Raw genomic sequence first — 13,126 nt, forward strand, 5'->3', positions numbered from 1 at the left:
CGAAAACCCGGTTAGGGTTCTTCCCGCTCTAGCCAGTGAGTGCAGATCAAGAATGGATTACCCAAGATAACTACCCAACAGAAGAAACAATAGCAACTACTTGCACATAAAATTTTAGAAATCCAAGTTTTAAAAAGGCAAAAAAAATTACTCAGTTCCTCCCAGCCCCCCCAATGAAACTTTTATTAGATAGAGCCTCATCCAGGATCAAGGGAAGGTAGGGATCTGCTTTTGCACCCCACCCCCCACCCCCGGACCATCCCAGTGCCCACCCCCAGGGGGCACTATCGACACTTTGAGCTATAGCCATGCCAGGCTAACCATTTTCAGTGAAACATCACCCCTGTGTATGCAAGCAAAAACCTCCTGGAAACAAGAGTCAAGTACACAGTGTGTAGTGCAGCCTTTCTAGTAACGCACGGACCTAAAAACGTGGTTTTAATTTCTTTGTTGGTCTTTCTTTTGTAAACAATGCTCATTTTCGACCAAATTACTTCCACAAATGAAGGTCCCTCTGATGTGGGGGGTGTATACACTTGGGCTTGTACTTTAAAGGGTCCCCCTCTCCTGGCCAGTGATATGTGTATACAAATCACAGAGAGCTTAGACAGAGCCCTGGAGAGGATTACCAGGGCCTAATTCAAACCCAGACCTGAAAACAGAGCAGCCACAGATGTCACCAGCCTGGTCCCTGCGTAGTTTCCCAGTACACATGCGTTTCACCAGGGCACAGAAACAACACCCAGTTTGGGCTGTGGTTGTGCATAAGTGGCAACTGGTGAATTAAAAATCAAACCACTGTTCCAGTTACATTCTGGTGCTTTCTGTGGAATGTCTGGCTCGTGGTACAATTTTCTCTCACCCAAACACATTTCAATCTGATCTAAGAGGTTACCTGGCTCCTCAGAACTTTCAAGATCAAAAGCAGCATAGAGGGGCTTCAGACAGTTTGTGGAAAAACAGAATTGAGCGAATGGAGTAATAAAAAGGGAACTTATATAGCATTCTGTTCATTTACTGCTTTTAGATTAAATGGAAGAGTAAAAACTTCCATTGCCCCCACCCCAACACTCCAAACAAAGGTCTGCGATGCCCTGGGCCCACTTGACCGTGATGCTCACTGTCTTAGAGTCCAGTCTGACTCACAGCGACACCATAGGGCTGAATGAAGCCTCTACGGCAGGGGTTCTCAACCTTCCTCACGCCGCAACCCTTGAATACCGTTCATGTTGTGGTGACGCCCAACCATTAAATTATTTTCGTTGCTACGTCATAACTGTAATTTTACTACTGTTATGAATCAGGCAACCCCTGTGAAAGGGTTGTTTGATCCACAAAGGGATCGCGACCCACAGGTTGAGAACCGCTGTTCTAGACTTTCCAAGACTGTCCACCTTAGGTTAGTGGGTAAACAGTGGTTTCATAGCTCAAGTACATACACAAATCTCTGCAACCAGGGCTGAGGTTGTGGATGATTCATGCTTCCCAATGAGAAGGCCGGCTCTCTTCCTTTTGTACCATCAAGACAATCAGTGACTTAGACTCAATCAGAATGTAGCATTCTTATCCTTTCTGTTACTCTCCAGATGCGTCCAAACAGCAACAGCCTTCTGAATCAAATGGCAGAGATCCTCAGAAAGGTCAGGAGCAAGTACTCTGGACTGCAGGACCCTCAGGATGTTATCGCTTGTCACAAAACGCACTTATGTGATGCCGTGTACTTTTAGGATCAGATTTGGGAAGGAGTCAAGCCCTTATTGGCCAGTGTGTAGATCTGCTTCTTCATGTCATCGGCGTTAACTTCAACCAGTTGGGGACGCTGTGACGATAGGCCAGAGCTGACAGGGGCAGGCCCTTCCTAAGAGCATATATACAACCTATGATGGCGGCGGCCAGGTAGCGAAAAAGAGGAAAAGCCGCAGGAAGCCACCCAGCTGGCAGCAAGTGAGTTCAAGACTGTCAATCTTTATAGGAACAGACTGCCTCATCTTTCTCCTAAGGAAGGGTTCTAACCACTGACCAGGCAGTTAGACCCAACGCTTAGCCCACTACCCCACTAGGACTCCTGATCTTGCTGGTTCCCTGTAGCTGACAGATGAAGACCTTTCGTCTCGGCCCCAAAGGAACGCGGAGAGGCTTCTGAAGAGTTAAAGCTACCAAGGTCAGGTTGCGAGGCGAGGAGCTCTAGCAGTTGCTGGGCATTCTCAATGTGCTCAAAAACTGATAGCACCCTACCCCCACTCCGAACACTACCCCAGCTGAGACAGGAAACATTTTGAATGCTGGAAAGACAATGGGGAGAGGCACTTCTGCAGAATCCCAGAATGCTCAGCTGGTTCTTTTAAGCCACGGGTTCTCACACTGACTTGGTCTACTACCTCTTTGTTTCCGAGCCCCTGAGCAACTAAAAAACGTTTGTAATCCAACCCATCATCCAGGATCAAGGGTAGACAGGTGTTTTTGCTGTCCTGCTGGATCATTCCAGAGGCCCCCAGGAGGGTATCACCCACCTCAGAAACACCAAGTCAGGATATGATAACGAAGGAGCTTCAAAGGTTTGTGGGAAAATGGATTTCAAAGATTAAAATCTTCCAAAAACTTTTTGAAACTTGCCTTGTACTTATCTTCTAAAAATATACCGAGAACTGTGTCCATATCGACAGATGTCTATATTAACAGTCTTGGAATAAATCACCAATAAAGACACCAATAGCGTAGAGGGAAATTCCATTTAAAAACTGTCAAGTGTGTGAAGGTGGTGGGCTGTACACGGACAGGTCAAATCTACCAGCTGCTCTGAGGCAGGCTGGTCCAAGAAGGATCACAGCTCAGGGATCAGTCTACTCTGGCCCCAAGGGTCGTTATGAGCTAGACTCAGCGGTGAGTGTGGTTTATAAATGATTTTCTGGAGCAAGTCTCTGTAACCCTGGGGCATACTTGGCAGGTTGGTACAAGAAACCTTATTCCTAAAGCTATTCTGACAACCAAACTCCAAAATCAAACTCAGTCATCCAGTCGATGCCATCTCATAGGGCCCGCCCTCCAAACAGGTAGGCATGTGTTCCCCCCCGGACATTACACCATGGGTCTAATCAGACTCCTTTTACATATGGTAAAGTATTAGCACGACCACAGAAACCGCAAACCCACAGCCAGACCTGCGTACAAGTCACTGGACTCCAGCAATCCCACAGAGAAGCCCTATAAACCAACCACCATTAGAACCAAAACCACTGCCATCAAATTGGTGCAGACTCATAACGACTATGGAACAGAGTAGATCTGCCCCGAGTCTCCTAGACTGCACACTTTACGGGAGTAGAAAGCCCTGGAGGGATAGTGGTTTCAAACTGTGGACCTTGTGGTTAGCAGCCTTATATGTAGGCCTCCTAGACAAACCGTCAATGTCACTGAATGATGTTGGCCGGCTGGGCTTGCTTTTGCATCAAGTCCACCTGCAGTAGCAGAAAACCCTCACCAGGTGGAGCTACATCTCTCAAGCTTCAAGTGCAAACTCCAGTCTTAAGTGTGAACTCCGTTCAGTGTGTGCTTACTATTGGGCCAAAGTCACTAATGTCACTGCTTATTTTACAATGCAAGATATACAGAAAAAAAAAAAACCCCTCAACCATATAAGTATTTAAGAAAAAAAACCCAGATGAGCCAGTCAGGGTGCAGAGTAGCAACAATAAAACATACAACTTTCCTCTAGTTCCTAAATGCTTCCTCCTCCCCCACTATCCATGATCTCAATTCTACCTTACAAATCTGGCTAGACCAGAGGATGTACACTGGTACAGAGAGGAACTGGAAACACGGGGAATCCAGGGCGGATGATCCCTTCAGGACCAGTGCCGAGAGTATGGATACCGGGAGTAGGGAGGGTGGGATGGAAAGGGGGAACCGCTTACAAGGATCTACATATAACCTCCTCCCTGGGGAACAGACAACAGAAAAGTGGGTGAAGGGAGACGTTGGACAGTGTAAGATATGACAAAATAATAATTTATAAATTATCAAGGGTTTATGAGGGAGGGGGGGAGCGGGGAGGGAAGGGGGAAAATGAGGAGCTGACGCCAGGGGCTTATGTGGAGAGCAAATGTTTTGAGAATGAGGAGGGCAATGAATGCACAAATGTGCTTTATACAATTTATGTATGTATGGATTGTGACAAGAGTTGTACGAGCCCCCAATAAAATGATTAAAAAAAATAAATAACAACAACAAAAGAAAAAAAAAAACCCAACTCATTCAGGGAAGACCAGAGTAGTCTGTTAAAAACAGAAAGACTGAAGCATGCCAATACCTCCAGGAATCCAGATGCCCCAGGTTTACTCCCCTCCCCTCACTCCCTCAAGGTCTCCTTTCTTGCTTCCCTCCTAGTGACTGAGTTCTGGATTACAATGAAACTTCAACCTCTGAAGAGCAAGATTCAGGCACTAAATGCTGGCAGTTGGTGTGGCATTTACTCCAGGCAATCCCTTGAGTGACAGCACCATCCCTCCCCGCTCCACCTGTGACTTGCTGCTTAACCACCAGGGCAGATCAAGTGACTGGGGTACCTGGAATGGGATCCATTACTTAGCCACCAAATCACTGGTAATTTAACTAGCCAAGAAAACAAACTCCTAAAAAAAAAAAAGAAAGAAAACAAACTCCTGATGTGCCAGCTGATGCCTGGAGACTGTGTGATACAGAACATAAAGAGCAAGCCCAAACAGGGTGCGTGATGGCACACTGGCACCACTGGCTCTCCTGTGCAGCACACTAGGAGAGCGTCTTCCACAAGCCACCTTCAACTGTGTGTAACAAACAGGGACACATGTCAAAAGCCATGGGGGGGGCACCATCTTTTGCCCATCTGTTTCCCCAGCCACCTGGCTGGACTTTCCTGAGGGCTTCACCATGACCTGGGTCTCACACACTCATCCCCAAGTCTAGGCACAAATAAGTACTAGCATGCCTGTGGACGTTTGTCTTTTTCAACTTCTAACTGTAAAGTTGGCGGGTGTTAGTAGTTCGAATCCGCCAGCCATTCCAAGGGAAAAAGACGAGGCAACTTGCTTCTGTGAAGATCCACAGGCTCAGAAAACCTGGGAGCAGTTCTGCTCTGTCCTGTAGGATCTTCATGAACCAGAATACACTTGCTGGCAGGGGGGGTGGCTTGTTATACAAGATAACTGTCAGTTTCTGGCTGTTCTCCCCTCCATATAACCTCGGAAAGCATTGCCTTTCTGTTCAATAGATCTTACTTCCTTTGAATGCCAGCATCACAGCATCCCTGGTCCCAAGACTCGGCCACAGGGTGGGTTTCAAGTCAAATATATATATTTTTAAGTTTTCATCACTATCTTCTTTTATTATCAGTATTTTTATAAATCCTTTTTTTTTTTTGGAGGGGGTTGTCTTCAGGGATTGGGAACATTACATATGAACAGATACATTTTAACACCACCACCACCAAAAAACCAGCAAACAGAGGGTAGTGAGTGGAGTTTGTGGAACTGGTAGTATCCTGAATTGGGACCTACCTGCAGATGCCACCATATGCACAAGCAGGTGATGTGTGAGGCCAGTTCCTGACTGGCAGAGAAGCAATTATAGGAGCCCTGGCTGTGTAGTGGCTCCGAGTTGGGCTGTGATCTGCATGGTCAGCAGTTTGAAGCCACCAGCTGCTCCTTGGGACAAAGACGGGGCTTTCCACTCCTATAAACAGTCTCAGAAATCCACAGGGGGTCACTATGAATCAGCATTGACTCAAAGGCAGTGAGTTTGGTTTGGAGAAGCACTTAGGCCTCAGACTGTCTCTCTAGGCTTGTTTACGTACTTGCTAGTTCACACACCAGGAACTTCGTAGGCCTGTTCCGAGAAGTGGAAGTTTGCTGGGGCAAAGGGCATGGGCGATTGCGATTACAATCCCACTAGACAGGCTGAAGTGCAATGTTCTTCCTCAGCCATGAGAGCCCAACGAGATCAAACTGCTATCAAAACGGCTAAACTCAAAGTGATCAAACTGAAATCAAATAGATGTGAGCTTTCCAATGTACATCATGCTTGTTTGGCCCATCCTCAGGCTCACCAGGCTGGCTGGACAAATATTGGCAATGGGCCCACGAGCTGAACGAGCTCCTGAGGGTCAGCAGGGAGCCAATGAGCAGACAGGTGGCAGAGGGGAAGGTGTTCTGTGACTCTTTCTTTGGAGGGGAGGGCAACATAGTTCCCGTGGCAACCCTGAAACTTCAAATACTCGCCAGGTCCTAGCTTAGGGGGAACCCCGAGGGAAGAACTGACTGGGTCAAGAGAACAGGCAGCATTGGCGTTAGTCATGTGATCTCAAGAAACATTCCTTTATCGTGGCTTCCGGTTTCCTCAGTGCTCTCTACTGGTGACATGGGAACAAACTCCTCCAAGTCTGTGAGGTAATTAGCCTCCCTGTGCACAAACAGTCCCAGAGAGGTTAAGAACTGTCTAAAGTTCAGAAGCCAGCAGGCGGCAGAGCCAGGATTCCAATGAGAAGCAAGTCTGCTCTCAGTCATAGCTCCAGGCATTTTGGCTACACCACTTCCTCCTCAGGCTGATCCATTTTCTGTCACTGCCTACTCACCCCAAACACAGCCTCTTCCAGAGGAACCCCCTCCTCAGCCCATACACATGCATGCTCCACCTGGGGCACCAGTCTAAAGACTCGCTGACCTGAGTTTTGAGAGCCAATAGCGCCTGTTCTCTTGAAAAGTGGCAGGGGTGGCCAGCCCAGGCACTGGCCTCTGAGGCCCTCCAAGACTCTTTGCATTAGCATCCATGATTACAGACATTTTAGCTTGAGGAGAGGCACAAAGACCCACTTCTCGGCCTCCAGTAAAACCAAGGGTCCCGTGTCCTCTGCTGGGGCACAGCACAGCCAGAAAAGCTATGGGCCCAGATGAAACCGGAAGGACCATTTTGTTTGCTTGCTACCACATTTTCAGACCAGTAACATCATCGGACTGACTTCCACCAGGGCACCTGGTCTCACGGTGTGCCTGCCACTGGCTTGGCCATCTTGTGACCCGCTGGCATTTAAGTCACCTGCCTGACCTAGACATCAACTGAGTCATACACACTCCACACTCCCCATCCTGTTTCTTCCCATCTTCAGTCAATCACAAACGGCACATCCGGACTAGAACTAAGAGAAATGAGAACAAAAGAGACAGAGCCTATGAATATTACGGTTTCCGAAACGATTTAATTCATTCCCATTGTAGAACACTCCCTAGAATTGTCATCACTGCCGATCACAGCTAAAACATACACTTTTCTAGAATAAAGATTCCCTATGCGTACCAGTAAGAAAGTCCCAGGCTTCCCAGGGAGATGACTGAGCCAGCTGCAGCCACTGTGACCCCCCAGATACCCCACGGTGCCCCCCACCCCACCTTTTGAAGCAGGGAAGGGGCTCAGACAGGTTCTGGCACTGTTGGCAGGGCCCCAATCATTTCTGGGAAAAGTTCAGGGACCTCTGTTTTGTAAGAGCTACCTTTAAATTTCAAAAGCATAGTGTGTGTGTTATGCCTACTCTGCTGACAACAGTGCTCAAGTTCAAGTAACACACACTGATTGTGGTAGTTATATAATCATTTGTCAATTTGAGAGGATTAGGAATGAAGGGGTGGAGTCTAGCCTGTCAATCAAGTCATAGCCAATGAGGCCTCTGTGTGGGCATGTCTTTCTGAGGATTCTGGGAACTCCTGTATTCCTCCTTGGAGGCAGGAGACTCTCTCTCTTTCTCTCAGCTCACTCCCTGGGAGACACTGCAGCTGAAAAGACACATGGAGACAGGCTGATGGCAGTCAGAGCCTCGAAGTTGAAGGAACCACGTGGAGACCCACGCCAGTGCTGAGATGCTTACGCCATTGGATCCACAAGACTTCCCACCTACTGGCCTGTGATCTTTCTGCATTCAGCATCACTACATGTGTTTCATGAATCTGAAGAGGATTTTATAGATTGGTATCGGACATATGGGTTAATATCAGACTTATGGACTTGATCTGGACTATGAGTGTCTATGAATTTGTTTCTCTAGTCTACCTGGACTAACACACCAATAAACAGCTGGGAACGCTGGATGAATGTGCGGTGCCTGGCTACAACCGAACAGAGGTGCCGCTCCCATTCCAAAGTCATAGCTCTGGGTGGTTAGGGCAGGCGTGGGGGTTGGGGGACAGGGTACACAAGAACGAGCTATGGCTGCCGGAACTTGTCAAAGTCCATGGCTATGCCCTGTAACTCAAAGCAGTACACGGCAACACTGGAAAAAATTATTATTCATGAGTAGCTACAAAATAAGCCACAGGGGAGGAAGAGCACCTCTACTTTTGGCGGTGGGGGACTGTAAGTCAAATGCCCAGAGTACAAAATTTACATCTAGTAGAAGCAGCTTCAAAAAGTTTATGGAAAAACAGAATGAATAGAACATGAAATTGTACCATAAACTTTTTGAAGCCTCCTCCTAAGGCTCAAAATAGAAAGTGACACCATTCTTCAACTGAAATGCTCTCCATCGCCATTTTGCACAAATGACCATTCTAGCTCTTGCCAGGTGGCTTGGAAATATGTTACATAAATCATACATTTTTACATTCTTAATCATTTAAAAAATATGAGGGACAAGTATCACTTAATGAAGCTCCAAGGAGAATTCTTCGGTGAAGTATTTCCTTGTCTTCAATGAAAATAAGCACCAACCTAAACCGGTAAGTATAAAGCTGAAATACGCCCCAAACCACTTTCTCTCCTCCGCTCACCTGGAAGCTTTGCTGCCTTTGCATCAGGTATACATTTCCAGAGTAAAAATATAGACCAGGCTCGAGAGAAAGAGAAGCATTTTCTAGATGATAACAAATGACAGGTTAGAAATGATGAGTAGTGCTTACTGCTGGTTCAACTTGACTCCGATCTGCAATGTCTATGTGGACGATTTCAACCGTTTTCCAAGTACTGGGGTCTAAACCATGCACCTGTAAGTGACAAAGACAAAAACAAAACAAAACAATGGTTTACTCTCTTGTTAAAGAGAAACAATTCCACTTACACATCACGTACACAAAAATCCAAAGTCCTAATGTCATTACACAGGCAGAATGTCTCTGAAACCTTGTGGGATGGAGATATCTTGTGTGACCCCTTACTAGCTTCAAGCAAAAGGGGGGGAATGGGAAGACTGCCCAATGAACAGCAATCTGTGATGACTTTTTGCTTGTAATCTTGAGAGGACTCACATACTGAATGTGACTGGCTATGGTAACAAACATACATGATCAAATCCTACTAACTCACAATGCCTATGTAAACATGCCCAGTCCCCAAGTTCACAACCGTTGAGTAGACTCCAACTCGTAGCCACCCCACCTAGGGCTTTTTAGACTGTCGATCTTTCTGGGAGCAGAAAGCCTCACTCCTCTCCCTCCAAGTGGCTCTCACTGCCATCAAGTTGATTCCGAATGCCCCTGTGGATTTCTGAGATTGTCTGTCTACTCTTTATGGGAGCAGACAGCCTCATCTTTCTCCTGCAGAGTGGCTGGTGGCTTGAACTGCTAACCTTGAAACTATTAGTCCACAAAGTTCCAGGGCACCTTACATAAACTGAAGGTCCCTTTACAATTAGACTTCAAGAAGCTGCACCACACACTATAACCTCTCCCCCGAACTGGATTATCCTACAGCAATTCAGTGCTAATGTGATGTCAGACCTCTAGACCCCATGCTGTTTAATCACTTATTTCAGAAACTCTCATCTATGAGCCAATTAAGAACAGTTTAAAAACTGACAGACATAGGCCCCTTTGAAAACGGAAAATGGCAGGCTCAAACCCACAAGAAAGTGAACCAAATTGACCTCACTTAGACTCCCAAGTTTTTAAGAGTTGCTGAGACAAACAAAACAACATGTCAACTGAACACTGAAAGGACAAGCTCAAACACAACAAATAAGACTGGCATCAGCAGCACAGGAGCATGGAGCTAACAGTTTACACAGACTGCCATGCACCTACTGTGAGAGCACACCCTACCCTAGAAGGGACGTGAAATCATGAATCGCCAGGTCTCATGTTCAGTTTCTGACTTGCGAGGTCTGGGGCAGAACCTGAAGTGTGGCATTATTAACAAGCTCCCAGGTGATGAAGCTGATCCCAGTGGTCCTCACTTTTGAGTACTAGACATGAGCAAGGAGCGTTGGTGGGACAGCTAAGTGCAAAGTGGGGGCTTTGAACACCCCACCTCACCCCGGCGCCCAGAGCTCCATTGCAGAAACGTGTGGTAGTGTGCTGCTGTAAAGATGACAGCTTCGGAAAGCTATGAGGCAGTCTCTACATCCAAGAGGCCTGCTATAGGAGGGGATCAACTCAAAGCGAGTGGGTTTACTGGGCCAAGAGCACACAACCCATGCGCTCCTAAGTTCCCTGGTACACCAGACACCTTACAAGCTAGTGGCTCCATTTCTTTGGAGTCCCAGCTAATTTTTTTTACGGATGACTGAAAAGATAAGTCTGTAACAATTTGTAATATAAACTAAGAGTTGGACAACATTTTTAAAGTTATTTAAGGAACTTTCTCCATCCTCCTACCTTTTGGTTGTGTCTCTGATGTTCAAGAGATATGAGCCATATGGAATGAAAATAAAAACTCCCAAGAATTGATTCTGCTCCATAAAGCAGTTCTGGCAAATACACAGAATGAACGCAATCTCACAGCACAGCCTGAAATGTCGCTGGGGCTCCCTGCACATTTTGGTCACCTCTGCTCTTCCCTGAGGGAGGAGAACTGCTGAGGGAAACAGAACCCACATCTCCAAGCCTGCTCCAGAGGGGCCAGTGGATGGGTTTGCTTGCCTCACACCTCAACCCCACACAGCCTGGTGTGGCCAAGGCCCAGGTGACACTACTTGGGGCCTAGCAAAGTAGACCATGGGATTCCCACTTCCAGGGGCTTCTGAATCAAATGCAGAGTTGAGACTTACGTTTTCTAAAGTTCCCAAGTCTGGTTTGTGCCATGTTTCAATTTTAATGAAGAAGTCGTCTTTCATATATTCGTTCTGCAGAAAATACAACAGCACCGTGAGAGCCACCTCTTGATGGGGCCTATGTCCTGGGGGCACTGTCCCCTACCGCCCAGCCCCCAAAGTATATGCGCCCAGGCTCCAGCTCTAGAAACAGCTGGAGCCCCAAGAAACAAAGCCATCTATTTTCACAGGTTGCCAGGAAAGCCAACTGGTGCACATGCTTTCAAATGACTGAACTAAGCCTGCAAGTCGTGCAGCATTCTAGGCTCGTGGAAAGAGAGGCTGGGAGGTTTGAGGAGCAGACTCAGCAGTGCACGCAAAATACAACCAGCAGGAAGATCCTGGAGTCTCGGCTGAAAGGAACCTGGAAACTTCCCATTAGGGAAAGGTGGTGTGGGAGGGGAGTCAGAAGGTGGCAAAATGAAAAAGCAAGGAGCCGCCAAAAACAGTAGCTGTGAAAACAGAGTGCAAGGAGGGAAAGGAAGCATGTGACACATAATGGTTTTTACTCACCGTTACAACTGAGGCACCATGCAGCACAGGGAATGGGAGGGAAACAAAATGTTGGAATATTAATCTGAGTCGAAACCGTCTGCTCAGGATTTAATGTCACAAAGATGAGACCCCCCCCAGAAAGCACACAGCCTTTAGGAACTTACATCTGCAAAACACAGTTTACTATACAAGAGATGCTCTGTTCAATTTGGATAGTGAAGTACCATCAGATTATGAAGATTAATCACACTTTTTCGGTAATGATAGCAAAATGTCATTTTAGCAAATGACAGGAAGTGGCTTCAAAAGTCAGTCAGAGCCGTCCTCTCTTGTGTGACCAAAACAGAAACAGACACTTCTAAATATGGGCTCTGTCTTTTGTTTGCGCAGCCCTAGGACCTGCGGCCCTCAAAGGTCTGAGAGGAGGGCCTTAGAGCAGCTCTCTTCCGTGGCCACTTTGGTAGTGGGGAAACACAGGTGGTCAGCCTTTTCCGTGAAACTCCTCAGAGGCATGGGCACCAGGAAGTCCTCCCTCAATAGTGGAGTCCAAGCCCATTACCATCAAGTCGGTTTTGACTCAAAGCAACCCTAGAGGGTAGAGTAGAACTGGCCCATACAGTTGCCAAGTCTGTAAATTCCCATGGAAGACCACCAATCTTTCTCCCTTGGAGGCAGCTGATGGACTTGAACCGCTGACCTTTGGGTTAGCAGCCACTGCTTGGGCTCCTTCGTCAGTGAAGTGGAAGGGCGAATGGCTGCAGGGAACCGGGCTTACTTGTTCTACAGTAGGGGTATGCGTTCCAGGCTTTTTCGTGAAACACCAAGGAGCCCTCGGGAGCAATCATTCTCACAAATGCTGGAACTTTACTGCGGGGAGAAACACAAGGGCACGTTTTCAACAGCGTGACCTGCTGCTACCCAGTGGTCCCCAGCGGGCTCTTTCCCTGAATCCCCAGTCACAGGTGACTCGCTCAAAGCTTGATGAACCTGAACGCCAGACTGTTTCCACAGTTTCGGTTCCAAAGAAATCGAGTGGCAAAATCAATGGTAAGAACAATGACATGATTGAAAACATGTTTCACTGAATAGCAGACGTTTTAAAATACAAATTCTTTCTTAGGGTTAGCTGCTTTTCTGATCTGCCCTCCCGATCTGAAGTCTGAGAGGTTGGTGATGATGCCACCCCACCTGTGCGTCCAACCCGTGGGGTCATGCTCTCATGTGGTCACTGCTGCTTAGGGCCAAGCAGAAATGAGGAAACAGCTCTGAATGAAATTCTAATGTATTTTACAGGACACGGTTACCTAGTCAATTCTGTACCTGTGGCTTTCCAAGACTGTCAATCTTTTTTTTTTTAATGTTAGAACAGAGTCATGCAATCTTCTATTTAATTGATTATAATCTTGTCCTAACATTACTGGGTTTTTAAAAAAGTTTTATTGGCATATAACTCACATATCATACAATGTAATTCAAACAGATTAAGGCTTCCTATGCCAACATTATCAGCATCAATTTCAAAACATTTTCTTCTTTCTCATATTCATTGTTATCTCCCCGTTTCCCCCCCAATTTCCCTTGTCATGCTCC

General features: G+C 46.8%; 1 protein-coding gene and 1 pseudogene across 1 annotated transcript in view; both read right to left on the reverse strand.

The window, feature by feature from the left end:
- Positions 1-13,126, reverse strand: part of PITPNB (phosphatidylinositol transfer protein beta) — a gene marked incomplete at its 5' end in the record, with an annotated part of 57,336 nt that overhangs the window by 29,457 nt on the left and 14,753 nt on the right. Inside the window, 4 exons of the mRNA XM_004715315.3 lie at positions 8,916-8,999; positions 11,000-11,074; positions 11,555-11,562; positions 12,312-12,403. Of these exons, the coding sequence (XP_004715372.2) occupies positions 8,916-8,999; positions 11,000-11,074; positions 11,555-11,562; positions 12,312-12,403 (259 nt within the window). The remainder of the gene's footprint in view (positions 1-8,915; positions 9,000-10,999; positions 11,075-11,554; positions 11,563-12,311; positions 12,404-13,126) is intronic.
- LOC105979744 lies at positions 1,428-5,898 on the reverse strand (annotated as a pseudogene).

The sequence above is a fragment of the Echinops telfairi genome, unplaced genomic scaffold, assembly GCF_000313985.2.
Source record: "Echinops telfairi isolate 266 unplaced genomic scaffold, ASM31398v2 ScPeMD7_29;HRSCAF=101, whole genome shotgun sequence".
In the NCBI taxonomy this organism is placed as follows: domain Eukaryota; kingdom Metazoa; phylum Chordata; class Mammalia; order Afrosoricida; family Tenrecidae; genus Echinops; species Echinops telfairi.